Source organism: Neofelis nebulosa, chromosome 6 (genome assembly GCF_028018385.1).
Source record: "Neofelis nebulosa isolate mNeoNeb1 chromosome 6, mNeoNeb1.pri, whole genome shotgun sequence".
NCBI classification, from domain to species: domain Eukaryota; kingdom Metazoa; phylum Chordata; class Mammalia; order Carnivora; family Felidae; genus Neofelis; species Neofelis nebulosa.
In genome coordinates, this window is record NC_080787.1 from 50,824,504 (window position 1) to 50,845,568 (window position 21,065).

Here is a 21,065-nt window from a genome sequence, read left to right on the forward strand (position 1 = left end):
ATTTTTTTTTCTTGGAAGGCTATCTTTATATATGCTCTCAGATAATGTTTTCTTTTAACTTATCAACTAAACCTGTAGGGAGATCAAAATACCAAAGAATAAGTAAGAACAGAGCTGATTTCCACTTTTGTTAAAATTTTATAGGCAAATATTTTGGAAATTTTGCACTGTATAATCATTTATCTGGGCTGAGTCTAGCTGGCGTGAACTATGAATACTCAAAAATATTGTGCAAGGATCATTTTTTTATTCTAAAATGTGATTACTTTTGTTTAAAGAGGAGAGGCCATAAGACAAAGGTACATGTCAATCTTTGAATTTAAACTTTATTCAAGTAAAAATTCATGTAGTAGGAATGGCAATGATGTTATAGTTTTTTTTTTTTTTTTTTTGCATGATGTTTCAAGAAATGTACTTCTCCATTCTGATCCCGTTTCAGTGACCAAAAGTCTATGATTATACAACTTTCAAAATTCTCAACTTGATTCAATTCATTAAGTTTAAAGTACCAAATTGCTATCAAAGTCCGAAGTTGTCATCATAGACTATGCTGCTTTTGTAAATCACTGTATGAAAGAGATTTCTATAAAGATCCAGGAGAAACAAATGCACTACTGTGTGGAACCATATTTGTAACTAACATGCCTAAAATCCCCTGCGATATGTATTAACTAAATGATGCAGCCCTCTTCACTTAGTCTTGCAATGCACACTGGGCATCTCAGTAAATTTTGTTTTCACACAGGCAAGTAGCCTTGCACTTTTCCTGAAGCAATTCATGTCCACAGCCGGCTGTTGTCTTCAAGGAATCACAGTTACTAAGGAGATCTTCATACTCGCAACTATTGGCTGTGGCAAAAACAAATTATTTACCTCATTATCATATTCCTTAGCAGCAGCAAAACAATCCACACATTCAAAGTGCATGAGATGGGTAGGAGACTGGACAAAACAAGTCAACATCACTTACACAATGATGGGCTTTTCCTTTCTTAAGGGACATATCAGGTGCCTTAGTCAAGCTCACTGATCAATCTAACACTTTTTTATTTTGAATTTGGTCATGTTTGTAAATGAATTGACCTACTTTTCTCCCTTAGCCAAAAGAGTAATATGAATATAAATAAATCTCTCTACACCTGCAGCCTAATATAGGGGCTACTAGTCACATGTAGCTATTGAAATTTAAATTATTCTAAACTAAAGTAAAAAATTTAGTCCCTTAATCTTACTAGCCACATTTCAAGTGTTCAAAGGTCACATGTGACTAATGACTACTTGTAAGACATATGCTGATAGAGAATATTTCCTTCATTTCATACTCTTCAATAGCACTGTTTCAGACCCCAAAGCTTTCTTTCTGGAGAAACAGGTATCTATGGGAAGATAAAGATGCAAAACAATGATAATATGCACTCTTTCCTTCTGGTATTTCTTGGATTCTCCCCAAACTCAACAAATTTCAAGCTACTCATCATACTGCTCACAAGGTTGACAATTCTTGGGTATGGTCTCCTTGTACCCCTCCCACAATCTCAGAGAGATGGCTCTCTGACTACTCAGTAATTTAGGCCGAGACTGGATCAGTCGGAACTTCATCTTTCCTACTTCAGACCAGCATTCAACCAGGACAGGTAACAAACCCTGGCTATTCTATTCCTTGTTTTCCATCCCTGTCCAATTTTCTCACTCATTTTGTCAGCAATGCAGTAAAGACATCTTTTTTTTTTTTTTTTTTAACCCATAGTTTTCAACACTTTTCTAGCTGGCTTCCATCCAATTGTTTCTACATACTATTGTTAGGAAGCTCTTTATAAAACAAGGTTCTGGCCCTGTCACTCTTCTGTTTAAAACCTTTCAGTTGAGTGCTTATTGATAACATGATAAATTCCATGCTTCTTAGCAAATAGCATTCAGAAGAGTTGGTAATATGTAACCCTTTTTTCTTCATTAGTTGATTTATAGCTTGAAGACAATCAATATTATGAATTATACCTATATAATTCAGTCAGTAAGAATGCTAACTAAAGGTGAATGTACTTGAAAGGTAAAAATCTCAACAAATGATATTTATTCAACTCTATTATTCATAATAATTTTAATCCAAGCATCCCAACTATAAAGAGCTAACAGCTATTTTTACTTCATTACAACTTTAGAAATCATATATATGATATTTTTTTAAATTCTCTCCTGTTGCAACAATATTTTTGTGGGTCTATGAGTCAGTGCTACATACAGATTTGATTTTGCCATTAAAAATATGCAGTAAACTACTATCAAAACACAGGGAGAGTAATTATTAAGTTAAACACTGTGATTTCAATTATACTACAGAAAAAAGAGGAAATCAGCATGATGAACTCATTAGCACACAAAAATATTTCATTTGCCTGTCTAGATTGAGCTATAATGTGATCTTACACCCATAGATTTACATTTCAAAATAAGACTTTTGGTATAATGATACTAACTTTGAGGAAATGAACTATTTACCAGAAATATGTATAGTTAATATTAATGAGCTTTGCATAGTCACAAAAACACATTGATGGTAGATCTTTCATTATCTTACATGTGGTAATATTTTCACTGCAAGTAATGTGTAGGTTACTAAATAAACTGTGTAAAATATTTACATAAACACAGTCTGTTAAGTAACATATTTGTCTTTTGCATAAGGATACTATTTAAATTGGTTCCTTTAGGAGATTTCTTAACCCATAAAAATAAAATAAAACATCAACTGTTTCTTATAATAGCAAGGTAATCACTTCAAACTTACTGCATAGTCCATCCTCACAGTTACCAGGGCAACTGGCACAAGGTGTTCCTTGCTGGTAAGGGGTATTCTTTTTACTCACATTGTTACCGCTGGAATTTAAAATACATAATGTCAAATAACTTCACTTTACAGTTTAGTTTATACTCCCCAAAAGCAGTATAAATTACCAAATATGCATGACTATTAAATGCTTTTAGGTATGTTAACAAAACTGAAAAATTATAATTCCCAGTGAGTAACATTCAAATTAAGAAAATACTTCACATATTGACCCATGTCCTTGACTATAATTTTTCAGTCTGAGCAACTAAATCACATTAATGGGAGTGTAAAGTTTTCAGAGTATATTTCAATGTGGCAACACTTTTCATCTCCCACTAGACATGGTCAAATTTGTTAAGACAGTACACCCAATGTGAGTGCTAGGGAATAGAGCATATCCCCCAAGAGAGACAAAAGAGCCTCTGGGACATAGGGATTATAGTTTGGAAAAGAATATTTAATATTACAATATCATTTTTATTTGAAACATAATAAAATACCAAATTTCACACACACACACACACACACACACACACACACACACATATACATTTTACTTTTAGAATTTGAGTAGTTAGAGGTGTGTGTGCTTGTCAGACAGGGAAGGAAAAGAAGGTTTGTGAATTTCTAGAGGCGGTATGTGAAAGATTTTTATGTTTACTAAAAAGGGAACGTTAACTAAAAAAAGTTTTGAGAAGCATGAATATCCAGAGTGTAATCACATTATAGTGACTAACTTATAACTCGCTTGTGATCATTACCTATTGGCCATTTAATTCATTTGAAATACAAGGGAGTCCAAATATCAATAGTGTCAAGTGGGACAAAGACACAAGCCCATGCATTTGAATCTCAGGCCCTACACAGGATATATCTGAATGTGTGTGAGCCCCTGGAAAAATGTGAACTAGACACAAATATGTTCCGAAAGTGCTCTCACCCCTGCTTTCCCTCATTATTCACTCCAGCTCTCACTTCAGATACCTGGCGTCAGACCCTCCTCTCTTATAGCCAGACAGTGAATTTGGATGCATTCTCCTAAGAACTTTTCAATTTTTTCTACTAAACCCTCATAGGTGCTTGCAGGAAGATGGCATTGGAAGTCATACTTCTCAAACGGGAGATCTATATACTTGGGTTATCGACAGTCTCAAAATAAAACCTGAAGGAAGCTTGGTTTTAGGGGTCTCCTGTCCCTGGTGGCAAAGAATTTCAAACATTTAAAGAAATTAGGGTTAACAGATATGCTGAGATTAGATCTTCAGTATATCCACAGAATTTATTCTGGGTAAGTTCAAACATAATCTTTGATGAAAGAACACATTTCCTGCTGCAAGTCAGGACCTTAAAGAATGGTTCATTATGGAGATTTTGTGCAAACTTCTGAAAAACAAGGATTAAGGATGTTCTCTCCTGGACTCCAAAATACATTAAAGATCTCTTGAAAACACCTTTGAGAGCCAATGAATGAGTCATCTGTGATGGTAATAACATAGGCAGCGTTTTAGATAAGCAGGGGTGGGAACATTTTAGCAGAAAGACCTGAAATCACAATCAGCCATTCCCAGTTTCCCAGTCCAGTACCATCCCTTGCTTAATCATCAAGCTGCCACCCTTCTAGAGTATGAAGTTAGTGAGAACTAATGACATCAAATTTACAGAAATGCACACTACCCATGCTTTCCCTCATTATAGCTGTGAGCCTAAGGGAAAGGTCACTGAGAGAAAAGATGTCACATTAAGGAAAGAGAGTTTCAGATTTTACACTTGGAATTTAGAATATGGTCTCTTCGCTGATAATTGAATGTATCATGACTTAAAAGTCATTTCTAAAGATTTATCCCTTTTGGATAGGCCTAGAGAGTATTATGCTAAGTGAAATAAGTTAGACAGAGAAAGACAGATAGCACATGATTCACTTGTATGTGGATTCTAAAAAACGAATCAGGCAAATAAGCAAAAAGCAGAAACAGACCATAGGTACAAGGGGGTGGGGGATGGGTAAAATGGGTAAAGAGGAGTGGGAGGTATGAACTTCCAGTTATGGAATAAATAAGTGATGGGGATAGAAGGTACAGCATAGGGACTATAGTCAATTGTATCGTAATAGCATGTAATAGCATGGTGACTGATGATAGCTACACTTGTGAGCATGGCATAAGGTATAGACTTGTCACTATGTTATATACCTAAAACTAATATGACATTGTGGATCAACTATGCATGAATTTTAAAAAATGAAAAAAAAATTCCTTCATTCCCTTTACTGAAATGTGTTTTATATCCCCGTTTGTTTATTCCGTAAGAATTTCAAAATATTAAACTGCACATAGGATTATTGTGTTAAACTCTAAAGTATATACTTACGCAGGACAATATTGGCAAACATAGTAGTATTTTAAACTTTCTTGATTGGGACAATAGGCAATTCCACATCCAACGTGGAAAGAGGAGTACCAGACAAGCTACAAATCCAAAAAGGAATATGGGAGAGTACATTAAAGAAGATAGAAAATATTGAAAAAATAATAATAACAAATGTAAAACTGAAAACATGGTACTATTATAGTTTGTAGCCAAGTACCTTATGGAAATATTTAGTTCAATTATTGAAACAAGTCACAAATCTTAAAATATTAAATTTTAACATACATTCACTATTTTATCCAATCCTAATTTAGAAAAAGTATGGAGTATGCTTTCTTACCAAGAGTTTTGCAAACTATGGGGAAAAAAGCTCTAGATGAAGTACCAGCTAATGCTAGGACTATTCTGTCTAGTCAGGCTCTTACCCAAATTAAATATTGGACTTGGTCATAATTTAAAATTTATGTAATTATTTTGAGGGAGAGAGAGAGAGAGAGAGAGAGAGAGAGAGAGAGAGAACATACACAAGTGGGGAAGGGGTAGACAGAGGGACGAGAGAGAATCCCAAGCAGTCACCATGCTGTCAGCTCAGAGCCCTACATGGGGCTCGATCTCATGAACCTGAACCGAAATCAAGAGTCAGACACTTAACTGATTGAGCCACCTGGCACCCCAGGGCTTGGTCATAATTTAAAGATGCTTTCTATATTAGAGCATTTGTGGCAAAAGTGTTTTCATTTGTTTCTCTTACCTGGGTGTAATGTCCAACAACTGAACTGGAACTCTTAGGTCCTACACCATAGACAAAATTATTGCGTTCCTCATACCAGTTTTGGATCGCATTTGACCAGGAAGCAGGGTCACTTGACATATAGAGATTCTCACCACATTTTGTACCTAAAGAGAAACATCATTCATGAGGAAGCAATAAACTATGCAATGGCAAAAGCAACCAACTATATGAACACAAGGATGTTGCCTTTCAAACATAGTGCCTATACTTGCTAACTGTTAATACATAATAAAAGGACTTCTGTCCTTATCAGCTATAAAGTTGAATAGAAGACAGATCTATCTAGCATGCTAAGGCTGGCTTCAACATGTACAACTTTGAGTAGGTTGAGAAGACCGTATGCTTTAAAAATCCTCTGGATTGCCAAAAATGCATTCTTTTTCATGCTAAATTCACATGTGTAATATCTTCTATGCTCTCAGCTTTGTATTGTAAATTTGCAAAAAGCAGTGACCAACTTTTATTCTTTTCCTCTTCTTGTTCACCCTCACCATAGATTTTTCATATACTGGACTCTGAGTAAATGATTATGACTATGATTATGATTATGATTATGATTTTGTGTGAACTTGGATAAAAAGATCTAGAAGTGATTTTAAGAGCACCAGTTAAGAGGCAACTGACATCAGGGGGGAATGGAAGTTTTGAAAGTTTTTGGATCCTCCCTTAATCAATGAATCAGAATGTCATAAGGCCAAATCTTCCTCAGAAGATTTGGTAAGAAAAACCTTGCAGGGTGACATCAGCAAGATGGCAGGATAGGAAGCCCGGATTCTCCTTCCCCTAACAAACACACTGATTCAGCAACAATTCCCAAACAAATTGCCCTTGTGAGAATTCCCAAACTAATGGAAAGGCTTATATACTCTGGAAAAATATGAGCCCAGACTCACTGAAGCCTGTAGGGAAATTGGGATACCCTCTTGCTAGAATGCCTACCCTCAGCACAGTGCCTGCCATATGATCAGGAAGAAATCCCATGTCTCCCGGCTTCTCCCAGGGGAAGGAAAGAATTGGTTTATGTGTCCAGCCACCCAACCTTTCCCAAAGAAAACTTCCCAGATGGGTGGCTTCTGTCTTGTTAGTCTTGGAGCTCTGGTAGTCAGGCACAGGCTAGCCACCTGGAGGAGAATGGAGATAGTGTCTGGGGATGGTAGATATCATATCTCCTCTCCCTGGCTCAGCACAGAGCAAACATATGAAAAATTATAGTTCTCAGTTTCCTCCTTGGGAAACAAAGTGTTGATTGGTGTGTCTAATGCCTGAATTTCTCCAAGGTTGCCCAAAGAACTGACATATGTCTTGGTATTCTTGGAGCTCTGACAGGTTTGGCGCAGTCACAGTCTTGCCCCCTGGGGATAATAGAGATGGTGGTTTGGATTGGTAGATGCCATGGCTCCTCTCCCTTTCTCAGAAACAGAGCCTGTTTCTCCCAAAGGTGGGAAAGAGTTGGTCTGGGCATCCAGGGCCACAAATTTTCCAGATGCTGCTCGAAGGACTGACTTCTGACTTGCCTCTCTGAGAATGTTAACAAACCTCACATAACAAGATGTGGGGCTCATGAGAATAAAGATTTGCCATAGCTTCCCTCCTTGTTCAGCATAGAGTGAGGAGATAAAAATCGCAAGCTTCTAGCCTCTTCCTGGATAGGGAAAGAGTTGGCTGGAATGCCCAAAGATCCTTTGTTTTCAGGGGCCTGCCTGAGGAATTGACTATGGATCTTTTCTGACCACAATTTGAATAGACATTCTCCAAAGATATACAAATGACCAACAGGTATATGAAAAGGTGCTCAATGTTGCTAATCATCAGGGAAATGCAAATCAAAATAATGAGATATCACCTTATATCGGTAAGGATGTTTATGATGGGTGGAGAAAGGACAATGAGTGAAGAATGTGGAGAAATCGGAATGGTGTACACTTTTGGTGGAAATAAAAATGGTATAGGTGCTATGGAAAAAAGTACACGGGTTCTTCAAAAAATTAAAACTAGAATTACCAAATGATCCAGTAATACCACTTCTGAGTACTTATCAAAAATAACTGGAATCAGGTTCTTAAAGAGATATTAGCATTCTCATGTTCATTGCAGCACCATTCACAATAGCCACCATGTGGAAACAACCTAAAATCCATGGACAGATGAATGGATGAACAAAAAGACACATATACATACAATGGATGTCACTCATCCTTACAAAGGAAGGAAATTCTACATTTGGGTGAGACAATATGGATGAATCTTGAAAATGTTAACTGAAATAAGCCAGTCATAGACAGACAACTACTACATGATTCCATTTACAAGAAGTACCTAAAGTAGTCAAATTCATAGAATCAAAGAGTAGAATAGTGGTAGCCAGGGATGGGGGAAAGGAGAAATGAGAAGTCACCAATCAATGGGCATAAAGTTTCAGATAAATAAGATGAATAATTTCAGATGAATAAATTCTTCTATGCAACATTTTACCTAGACAACAATATTGTATAGTACATTTAACTATTTGTTAAGTATTCTTACCATTATAAAATTAAAAGAAAGAAGTGTCTTGCTGCCCAGAAATTTTCTCTATCTTTTCTTTTTTTTACATTTTTTTTTTACATTTTTACTTATTTTTGAGAGACAGAGAGAGACAGAGCACAAGTGGGGGAGGGGCAGAGAGAGAATGAGACAGAATCCGAAGCAGGCTCCAGGCTCTGAGGTGTCATCACAGAGCCTGACTCGGGGGTCGAACTCACTAACTGTGAGATCATGACCTGAGCCGAAGTCGGATGCTTAACCAACTGAGCCACCCAGGTGCCCCTTCTCTATCTTTTCAAGATCTCAAATAATATTTACATTTTGGTAGCTTGAAATATAAGGTCCACATACTGCTTAAAGCAAGTATAAGATATTCTTGGCTATCACCTTCAATATGGAAAAAATAAACTAAGACTCTAACCATGTAGATTTGCATCATTAAGACCATTTGTTTTCATCTTCTACTGAAAACCATCATTCTCTTCACAATTTTTAACAGATTAGCATCAACAATATAAGTGATAATTATAATGAAAATACAGGTAAAAATTCATTACTTTCAAACTGAGTTGCCTAAATGTATTATGTTTGATAATGTAAATAATTATTTTATGTAAGATTTATGCATAAAAGTATTTTTCTTTCATAGTTTTTATAACCCTTGATAAGATATTGTATAGTTTTTGAGTATAATATATTATCTATGCAAATAAGCCCACAGTCCATACAACGTAGTTAGCAAAACTTGAAAACTTAATCAATATATGCAAAGTATTCATCATGATTTTAAAAGCTTTAAGTATTTTCAGAGTAAAATTCAGAGAAAAAATAACAATTTAGTATATTTTATAAATATAAAAGAAGAGATATGAAAATGCCAAACACTTACACAATATCACAAAAAGGGCAGTGGATTAGAAATCAATAAGCCTGGCTATACAACTTCAGAATGTGCTCTTAGGTCATTTCTCCCATGTCCCTAATCTTTAAAGTTAGAGAAATGATGACTGTTGACTGTTGACTCATGAGCTGGTTGAGAGGAACAAATGAAGTGTTGCTTCAGAAATTATTTGCATATGGGGGGTGGGAGGGAGGGCAGGGTGGGTGATGGGTATTGAGGAGGGCACCTTTTGGATGAGCACTGGGTGTTGTATGGAAACCAATTTGACAGTAAATTTCATATATTAAAAAATAAATAAATAAATAAAGAAATTATTTGCATAATGTAAAAAATCAAAAGCACAAAATGGTACTTATAAGGATGTCTCTCTATACAGACACTTTGATTTTAAGAAGAGCAGTATAAGCAACATTTATTTACTAGATCTTCTTACAAGGTCCCAGAATGTTCCATTCTATTTGATGTTCCATAATATTTTGCAATATTATTTTATTTGTTCACTTATTTAACAGATATTTGCTCATTTACGTACTGGTTTTTCGGTCTTCTGCATTGCTGTGTTCTAAAGTGCACTTGTTTGCCCATTTTTGGGCATTTGCTGCTGTTTCTCTGTTCCATTCCTAAATGTCACAAGAAAAAAATACACTTAGAGATTCAACTCCAAAGAAGCATATGCTTTATAACATACTTGGTCGGTTGATTTGCACTACTTTAAACTTCCCTAGGTATATTATCTAATTGTCAGTGGTATCAGAAGACCTGTTTGTTAGGTGTGTGTGTGTGTGTGTGTGTGTGTGTGTGTGTGTGTGTGTGTGTATCTGCTCCAGTGCCAATTTCTACATGAAAAGAAGTTTATAAATGAAGTGTCTACTAAGAGAAATATCTCATAAAATAATATCTGGCAATTTATGATTGTATAGGAACCACACATAGGATTTTTAGTAATGGGGCTACTCTAAATACTCAACATGTGAAGTCTTGAATTATATTTCCTTAGTAATGAATAGGCCTAGATTGTTCCCAATTTCAATCATAGCCCATTACATTCAAATGGGAGATATCTAGCTTTTTTGGACTATTCCCTGGAAAGTGGCTGTTATCTACCCTAAATGGCACTGATTTTGAAGGAAAGGGGACTCCTAGGGGGTGCCAGGCTGGCTCAGTTGGTAGAGCATATGACTCTTGATCTTGGAGTCCTGAGTTTGAGCCCCACATGGGCATAGAGATTACTTACAAAAAATAAAATATATGAGGGAAAGGGGACTCCATTATCTTAGACTAAAGTGGATAGTGAACAAAATGGCTTCACATTTGATGTCTGAAGATTTGGCTTCTAGTTTTTGCCCTTCCCAACTTAATAAGCCCTATAATGTTGACAAATCATTTAACCATTACAAAGGAAAATTAATTTCTATTTTGCTCATAGTGCAGTTCAAATTAAATAGCAAAACAGACATAAAACTTTGTAAGTCACAAGGTTCTTAAGAAATGCCAGTACCAGCTCCCTGCTCTTACCACCACTGATTCATACCACTAGGCTTTATCACTGCTTCTTACCATCTTCAGCATGTTGCTGGCAGGTGGAGAAACTGATTTCCTTAATTCATTATGTTTATTTACAATCTCTTTTTGGATTTGAGTTTGAGTGGTTAACAAGGCAGTAAAGGATGGATCCTAAAGAGAAATAAAATTAAGGTTATCTTTTTAACACTTGTTAAAATTGCGTATGGTGGGGGCTAAGTTAATTTGAAGGAACAAAGATCACTTTAAAGAGCATTCTGTTCAGGCTCATAGTAGTTGTTAAGAATTGCCAATGGACCTGAGCCAAAGCTGTGACAAATAGAAAAGAAGTAACTTGAAGCTTCAAGAATGAGAATAAAATTCATGGCATGATAACTTAAAATCTCCTCTGAGGCCACAGACGCCAATTTCTAGTTTCAAGGAACTCTTAATGTGCTTTTTCTCCTTTATGGTCCTTCCCAATCCTTTGTTATATCTCTGGTCATTTCCTGGTCTTCATTTACAAAATTATTTAAAAGAGAGATATATTTTGCTCTTTTGAATCACTAAATGTTTACTAATAAGATTCTTTACATACCTTCTGCCCCATATGGTTTTCTTCACCTTCTCTATGCTTTTTATAGACATATAAGTGATAATATTTTATAACCACAAAGGCACACAATAGGAACATTAAGACACATCCATTCATATTCGATCAGGCTGCAGCAGATAGGATAAGGGTGGAGCTCAAGGTTCATCTTGGAGTTTAAAGGAATCTTAAAATCTGTATTACGGAATGCCAAATGAGTTTTGACGCAGTGTCAGGATTCTCTGGTCTGATGAGTTCTAGTCCTAGCATTCTGTGGTCCTTGGATGTCCTCTTATAAGAGAAGGGTTAAAGAAAGGTGGGGAAATAGCAATGACCAGAGCTTCTCACATTCAGAGATTTTCTGATCAAGAGATAGACACTTTATATGGACACATACCCTCTAATCATTGAAAAGGATGATGGATTTTGTTCTTGGGATTATTTAAGCAAATTAGCTTATTATATCTTATTTTTTTTAATTTACATCCAAGTTAGTTAGCATATAGTGCAACAATAATTTCAGGGGTAGATTCCTTAATTTCCCTTACCCATTTAGCCTATCCCCCCTCCCATAACTCCTCCAGTAACCCTCTGTTTGTTCTCCATATTTAAGTCTCTTATGTTTTGTCTCCCTCCCTGTTTTTATATTATTTTTGCTTCCCTTCCCTTGTGTTCATCTGTTCTGTGTCTTAAAGTCCTCATATGAGTGAAGTCATATGATATTTGTCTTTCTATGACTAATTTTGTTTAGCATAATACCCTCTAGTTCTATCCACGTAGTTGCAAATGGCAAGATTTCATTCTTTTTGATTGCTGAGTAAAACTTCATTGTATATATATACCACTTCTTCAAAGTAGCTTATTCTAATTGTAAGAGTTGAGTTCAAGAGTAGGGCTCTCACATACCAAGTCTATGAGCATGAATAACAAAGCAAAACAAACACTAAGACCTTTAGAGGTTTTACATTTAAAAAAATTTTTTTTTAATGTTTATTCATTTTTTGATAGAGAGAGACAGAGCGTGAGTGGGGAGGGGCAGAGAAAGAGGGAGACACAGAATCCAAAGCAGGCTCCAGGCTCTGAACTGACAGCACAGAGCCCAATGTGGGGCTTGAACTCACGGACCGTGAGATCATGACCTGAGCTGAAGTTGGACGCTCAACCGACTGAGCCACCCAGGTGCCCCAAGAGGTTGTACATTTTTTTAATGTAAAAAATTGGTATATTTTTACCATACAGTAATGATAAAAATTAAACATGGTGATACATGAAGTTGTGTTAATTTAGGGTTATGGTATTGTTAATTTCTTTTTGAGATCACACTGATATGAATTTAAAAAAGTAAATAAGAAAAGAGCTTGTGGGGAGAAGACTATCATTTACTTTTTAAATCATAGACCATGGGTCCATTAGAAAAACAATTCAAGCATAATATGTAATTTTAACTTTTTGGTGGTCACATTTAAAAAAAAGTAAAATAAGAAGCAGATAATATTAATTTATTTTATATATATATTTATATCTTATTCACCATGATAAATGTACTCTTTAAATGTTTGTTTATTTATTTATTTATTTATTTATTTATTTATTTATTTAGAACATGCAAACAGGGGGAGGGGAGAGAGAGAGAGGAAGAGAGAGAATTCGAAGCAAGTTTTGCATTGTCAGCATTGAGCCCAAAGGGGAGCTTTATCTCACAAACTGGGATCATGACCTGAGCTGAAATCAAGCGTCAGATGCTTAGCTGACTAAACCACCCAACTGCCCCAATAAGTGTACTCTTTAATTCCCATCACCTATTTTCCTCATTTCCTCACCCACCTCCCCTCTGGTAACCATCTGTTCTGTATAGTTAAGAGTCTGTTTCTTGGTTTCTCTCTCTCTCTCTCGCTTGCTCACTCTTTTTTCCTTTGTTCATTTGTTTTGTTTCTTAAATTCCACGTGAGTGAAATCATATGGTATTTGTCTTTCTCTGACTGACTTATTTCACTTAGCATTATACTCCCTAGATCTATCCCTGTTACTGCAAATGGTAAAATTTAATACTTTTTTTATGGCTGAATATATATATATATACATATATATATATATATATATATGTATATATATGTATATATATATGCCACACCTTCTTTATCCATTCATTTATCAGTGGACACTTGGGCTGCTTTCATAGTTTGACTATTGTAAATAATGATATATGCAGCGGTGCATATATATTTTCTAATTAGTGTTTTCATATTCTATGGGTAAATATCCAGTAGTGAAATTACTGAGTCACATGGTAATTCTAATTTTTTGGAAACCTCCATACTGTTTTCCACAGTGTCTGCACCAGTCTGCATTCACATCAACAGTACACAAGGGTTCCTTTTTCTCAAAAACCTCTCCAACACTTGTTTCTTGTGTTTTTTTATTTTAGCCATTCTGACTGGTGTCAGGTGGTATCTCATTGCAGCCTTGATTTGCATTTCTCTGATCATGAGTGATGTTGAACATCTTCTCATGTGTCTGTTGACCATTGGTATGTCTTTTTTATAGACATGTCTGTTCATGTCTTCTATCCATTTAAAAAATTTTTTTTAATGTTTACTTATTTTTTGAGACAGAGAGAAACTGTGTATGAATGAGGGAGGGGCAGAGAGAGAAGGAGATGCAGGATCAGAAGCAGGCTCCAGGCTTGAGCTGTCAGCACAGAGCCTGATGCAAGGCTTGAACCCACGAACTGAGAGATCATGCCCTGAGCCAAAGTTGGACACTTAACTGACTGCACAACCCAAGCACTCCTCTTCTGTCCATTTTCAATTGGATTATTATTAAAAAAATTGTTTTAAACATTTATTCATTTTTGAGTGTGAGAGACACAGAGTGTGAGTTGGGGAGGGGCAGTGAGGGAGACACAGAATCTGAAGCAGACTCAGCTGTCAGCACAGAACCGGAGGTGGGACTCAAACTCAAAGACAGTGAGATCAGGACCTGAGCTGAAGTCAGATGCTTAACCAACTGAGTCACCCAGGCGCCCCTGGATTATTTGTTTTTGGCATGTTGAGTTGTATCAGTTCTTTATATATTTTGGATACTAACCCTTTATCAGATATGTCATTTGCAAATGTCTTCTCCCATTCTCTAGGCTGCCTTTTAGTTGTGTTGATTCCTTCACTGTTCAGAAGCTTTTTGTTTTGATGTAGTCCCAATAGTTCATTTTTGCTTTTACTTTCTTTACCTCAGGAGACAGATCTAGAAAAGTGTCCCTACAGCTGATGTCAGAGGCATTACCTCCTGTGCTCTCTTGTAGTATTTTTATGGTTTCAGGTGTCACATTTGGGTCCTTAATCCATTTCGAGTTTATAATTTTGTGTATGGTGAAAGAAAGTGGTCCAGTTTCATACTTTTTCATGTGACTGTCCAGTTTTCCCAACAACAGTTGTTGAAGAGACTGTCTTTTTCCCATTGTGTATTCATTCCTCCTTTGTTGAAAATTAATTGACCATCAGTTGTGGGTTTATTGCTGGGTTTTCTGTTCTGTTGATCAATGTGTCTATTGTTATGTCATTGCCATACTGTTTTAATTACTACAGCTTTGTAATGTAACTTAAAGTCTGAAATTGTGATACCTCCAGTTTTGCTTTTCTTTTTCAAGATTGCTTGGCTATTTGAGGTCTTTTGTGGTTCTATACAAATTTTAGGGGCCTTGTTCTAGCTCTGTGAAAAATGCTGTTGATATTTTGATAGGGCTTGCATGAAATCTGTGGATTGCTTTGGGTAATATAGACATTTTAATAATATTTGTTCTTCCAACCCATGAGCATGGAATGTCTTTCCATTTGTTAGTGTCCTCTTGAATTTCTTTCATCAGCATTTTATAGTTTTCAGAGTATGGGTCTTTCATGTCTTTGGCTAAGTTTATTCCTAAATATTTTATTGTTTTTGGTGCAACTGTAAACGAGATTGTTTTTTCAATTTCACGTTCTGATGCTTCATTATTAATGTATAGGAATGCAACAGATTTCTGTATATTGATTTTGTATCTTGTGACTTTCCTGAATTGACCTATCAGTTCTAGTAGTTTTTTGGTGGAGTCTTTCAGGTTTTCTATATATAGTATTCTGTCATGTGCAAATAGTGAGAGTTTTACTTCTTCCTCACCAATTTGGATGCCTTTCATTTCTTTATGTTGTCTAATTTCTGTGGTGAGGACTTGCACTACTATGTGGAATAAAAAGTGGTGATAGAGGGCATTCTTATCTTATTCCTGACCTAAGGGGAAAAGCTCTCATTTTTTCACCATTGAGTATGATGTTGCTGTGAGTTTTCACATAAGGCCTTTATTATCTTGTGTTCTCTCCAGACTTACTTTCCAAAGGCTTTTTGTCATAAAAGGATGTTGTACTTCGTCAAATTTTTTTTTAGAATTATTGAAATTATTGTATATTTTTTATCCTTTCTCTTAATCACATGATGATTCACATTGATTGTTTTGCAAATATTGAACCACACTTGCATCCTGGAAATAAATGCTACTTTATTGTGGTGTATGGTTTTTTAATGTATTCACATTATTTTAAATAATAAATTTTATTTGTAATAAGTTGACTAGAAGTCTACAAAAATTGTATGTCTACGTCCTAATCCCCAGATTCTGTCCATGTGACCTTATCTAGATAAGAGTCTTTGTAGATATAATTAAGTTTAGGATCTCAATATTAAATCATCCTGGATTATTCAAGATTATTATTATTCAAGTAGGGTCTAAATCGAATGACAAGTACCCTTATAAGAGACACAGAAAGGAGACGGGAAGGTAGAGAATAAGTGATATAGCCACAAGCCTAGTAATCCCAGTGACTGGTGGAAGCCACCTGAAGCTAAAAGAAAAACAGACAACAGATTTCCGTCTCGATCCTCCAGAGGGAGTGTGGCCCTGCCGACATCTAAATTTTAAGCTTCTGGTCTCCAGAACTGTGACAGAATAAATTTCTGTTGTTCTAAGCCACATAGCTTGCATTTATTTCTTACAACAACCCTTAGACCTAATACATTATTTAATTATCTAAAATATAATTCCATCAAGTATTGAATATCTAAGTTAGTTATTGAATATATTTTCTCCCCCTCCTCCTCCTCCTCCTTCTTTTTCAGTACTACATCTTTAAAATCTAGTGTGTATTTTATACTTACAGTATATCTTGTTTTGGACAAGCCACATTGTGTTCATTAGCCACATAAGACTAGTGGCTGCTGTATTGGAGAGCTCAGCCTTAGAATGTCATCTAGATAATTGTGTTAAGGGATCTGAGCTACCAATCAGTACTTTGTGATGTCCACTCTTGCCCCTTCTACTCTCAAAGGACCTAGCCATCCCAAAAGATACCTGGATAGCTTTAGAAAGATTTTACAATTTAACTTTACCTTTGCTTCTGTGGGTAAAGATGGAAGCAGCACAGCAGCCAGAAACAACACTATCGGGAATACAGCCATTGCTGGAAAGTAAATCAAAGAGAGCAAAGTTCTGCATTAAAATATGTAGTACATAGACCTCTGACTATGAGGAAAAAAACAATGTAATGATCTTGGCTATTTAATGGAACTGTAATTCCCAAATTCATGAGAAATGTAACAAGATTTCATCTGGTGCAAGCAAAATCATAGTGGAATCAACTTTGTCACTGATAGGGACAATAAAAAATAAATTGAAACACTTGTCTGACGCTCTTGAAGTATACCTATAAAGGTTAGGAATATATCCCCATGTTTCTGCTCAGCTCTATTGCTCCATTAAAATCCATTAAAAATATGGAAAACCAGATTTCTTCAGAGTTAATTGATACTGTATTGATTAATAATCCCAATCTTTGGGGAAAGTTTATTTTCAATGTGCACCATCTCTTGGTGTTCTATAAAAACCAGAACTGTTTGTTCTTTTATTGACATATGACTTTAATCAAGATTCCAAGATTATTATACAGAAATAAATGTACACTTTATTAGTGGTTATTTCCCCAGCAGAGGGATTAGAAATTATTTTGATTTTATTCCTTATACTTGTCTATATCTCAAATTTACCTGTATAAAAAATAAAATACAAATAATATATTGAAAATCTAGCCTGTCCAAATTTGCTGAACTCATGATTTGGTATAAAAGTTGTTTAATATATTCACTAACTTTTTAAAAGGCATTCAACATTGGGTGGCCCATGTTGTCCTTTCTCAGTATGTCAAAAAATATTCTTGGTCCTTTAGGCAAAGCAACAAACCCACTAAGCTTAAATAAGCACTGATCTTCTGGCAGTTAGTCATATAAATTACTAACTTTGTAAACTAAGGGAATGCTACATTGATTTGTGTTCTTCATGTGAGATTGGTACTCCCAAATTCTTGAAGAGAAAGAAAACTCTGAACAATTTATCTGTGGTACTTCTCAGGACTTATTGATGGGTAAATAGTAGACAACTGATACCTGTTCCCTGCATTCCCTTTATCCTCAATAATGTGCTCACAAAAAGGAGAGAAATGAACATTTATTGACAGTGCAATGCAAAACTTGATGTCTAATTTCACTATCATACCTTGGTGAGTATGACTATATTTTACAGATGAAGAAATTGAAGATTAGGCTAATTTATCTATGCCAATGGTAAGTTCTTAAGTAACTTCAGAAATTAACCTTCAACCAAGTAAGGTCAAAGCCAATGCACATTGACAGGAACATTGTTTTCACCTGAGAAAAGCAATCATTTTGTAGCACACTGGAGGCACTCATCCCTATTTTAACAATACCTGTATTAATACATAACAATACATGTTCATAGCAAAAATTATCAATATGGAAGTATATAATATATGCAATTTGCCATATTTACATTTCTTCTAGTTAAGATGGTTCTAGAATAATTGTTTCGAAGTCAAACACGAGAATTCTATTATCTATTTTAAGCTGAAGTGTAAAGAATTAATTTGGGTTTCAACTTGATAAAATGAGTAAAGAGTAAAATTAACTTGATTCTCTTAATAAAAATTTATCCATAACGTTTTGAAAATCATAGATAAACGTATTAAATATACTATTTTTACCACTGGAAAAACAAAGATGACTGACACATAAATGTTCACATTAAAATAAATGAGTTATCACTTACTGTTGGTTCTCAGAGCAGGATGAAGTATTTGCTTTATCTGTAGAAAGAAGGGAGGTGGAGAGAACCTTAGAGCACAATACATGTTACGTCTATTTATATTTTAGCAAATTCTGGTTGTGCAAGTAAACCTAAATGAATAGATTTCTGAAACAGAATTTTTCACACCCATATATTCAAATTTCATTGCTAGTTGTCTGGCATTGCTCTTGATATTATTTAGTTTCCATACAGCTTTTAACACAAGTTAATACAGCATGCCTTCCCTCCCTAACCAGCCCCGTCCCCTCTTTTAGATGCTGCTTTTTTGACCTAGTATTTTTATAATAACCACTGGTGACTGGTTAATCATTGTGAAGGTAACCAGCGTCCTACCTTACAGTTGAACTTCTGTGGCTCAGCTTTCTTTTAATTCCCAATTAGCAACTTTCTATGGCTTATTAAACATAGTCTTTAGAAACCATCAGTTCTCGGGGCTCCTGGGTGGCTCAGTCGGTTGAGCGTCTGACTTCAGCCCGGGTCACGATCTCATGGTCCGTGAGTTCGAGCCCCGCGTGGGGCTCTGGGCTGATGGCTCAGGGCCTGGAGCCTGCTTCCGATTCTGTCTCCCTCTCTCTCTGCCCCTCCCCCATTCATGCTCTGTCTCTCTCTGTCTCAAAAATAAATAAACGTTAAAAAAAAATTTTTTTTAGAAACCATCAGTTCTCAGAAATCCTGAGCATCAAGGTTCTCTGCTGTAAAATGGGGACTATCACATCAACAGCTTTGGTTTGCAAAGGGTGTGGCACAACATACATAAAGCACCTAACATTGTGTCTGCAATATAATACTCAGTAAATGGAAATTATTAATATTTTTATGATGATCCTCTACAATGTGTGATAGTTTGCTGAGATTGTAAGATCTTTCCATAAATGCATGTTGTTTGACTCAATTTCTAATTTTAGAAGTGTCATAAGATCTGTTTTTACATCTGGGTATCATAGGAAAAAAAATCAACATAATCTCATTGGAGAGTCAAATGTTCAAGGCCCAGGTCTACTAGGAATCTTGTAACTTTAAAAAAAATGTTCTAACATCTGGACTGTTGCATCCTCATCAGCTCATTGATACATATACACATTAGCTGGGTAATTTTATATAGCTCAATCATTCAATGGGATTATATTAGATGATCCACAATTCCATAATTCAACAGACTATGATGCCACATATTCCTCCCTACCACTCTCCTGTTCCCTCCCCGTCACTTACCCAACCTATAATCATCTTTGTTGCATCAATGAAAGCAATGGCAAAATCCACATTCATACAGAGCTGAAAAGTTGGCTGCCATTTCCCCCTTGCTACTTACTAATGGAAAAGTACTGTCCCCTTTCTTGCAGGTGTTTTAAGACTGGGATGACATCGTTCTACGGTGTCTGTAGGAAGAGCATGATGTTCAGTTTCATAATCCAAGAATAGGGGAAAAAAGACAATATTTAAAATAAAGATGGAAAGCATAAATAAGTAGTATTAATCATCTCTGTCACAAACCTAAAGCTTAACTGTGTTTAGTATTACTAATATTAGTAATTTTAATTTATTTGATCTTACCCATCAAGAATCCTTCTGAGATCAGATTATATTTTGATATCTTGGTATTTCCTTCAAACAGTAGCAAAGAAGTGGGCTTCTTAAACAAGTTCGATTAACTATTGACTGACTGACTTCCTTGGAATATCACAGTATATTTTCCAGATTCCCAAATCCTTATACACTCTTTGGAAGATAATTTCTATAAGTAGTCACCCGCAGAGTAACCTTTTACTACATGGATTTGGGGTCACACCTACATGTCTTCATGTCTTTTCCTGGAAGCCAGTAGATGACATGTAGTCCAGAAGAGTCAACAGCCATCATTCTAATTGCCTGCAATATATAGTTCCTAATAACAGTGCATTCAAAACAGAAATAAAAAACTGAAGTTCTTAATTTGATCTCATGAAAGGCCTGATTTACAAATGACTTCAGGCTTCAGCTATGAATCAGAGCATTTCATGTAAATGGAATGATTCATCTTTTAAGACAGGTAAAGAGTTCCAACTGGATAAACATCAAGAGGCATGTTGAAAGTCTTCGGTGGATCAGAGATATGCAACAAAACCGAAACTCTGCGTGCATCTGCACTGATCAGCCGATGTGCCCACCAGAGTCCCAGAAGAGGCGCGGAGGACCAGAAGACTCATCACCCCACAGATCTTTCTCTCTCGTCTTCACCCCACCTCCCGGGCCCTGATCATTGCCTTTCCCAGACTGCTGCAAGTCTTACCCTGGCTCCAGAGCCCAGATCTTCCTGCAAGGTGGACGGAGCCAGAGAGAGGCTGCTGCTCGCTGCTTGGACAGCGAGAGTAAGATACTCATCCAAGCAGGTGGGAGCGAGGA

General features: G+C 35.9%; 1 protein-coding gene across 1 annotated transcript; it reads right to left on the reverse strand.

Annotated features, from left to right (window-relative positions):
• Window positions 1-300: 300 nt before the first annotated feature.
• On the reverse strand, window positions 301-20,098 carry CRISP2 (cysteine rich secretory protein 2). The gene is made up of 9 exons (XM_058734220.1): window positions 19,996-20,098; window positions 18,645-18,681; window positions 16,916-16,986; window positions 10,969-11,085; window positions 9,944-10,031; window positions 5,946-6,091; window positions 5,195-5,292; window positions 2,786-2,874; window positions 301-849 (listed from the first exon to the last, which is right to left on the reverse strand). The coding sequence occupies exons 3-9, from the start codon at window positions 16,982-16,984 to the stop codon at window positions 722-724; spliced, it is 735 nt and encodes a 244-aa protein (XP_058590203.1). The 5' UTR covers window positions 16,985-16,986; window positions 18,645-18,681; window positions 19,996-20,098; the 3' UTR covers window positions 301-721.
• Between the last annotated feature and the right edge of the window lie 967 nt (window positions 20,099-21,065).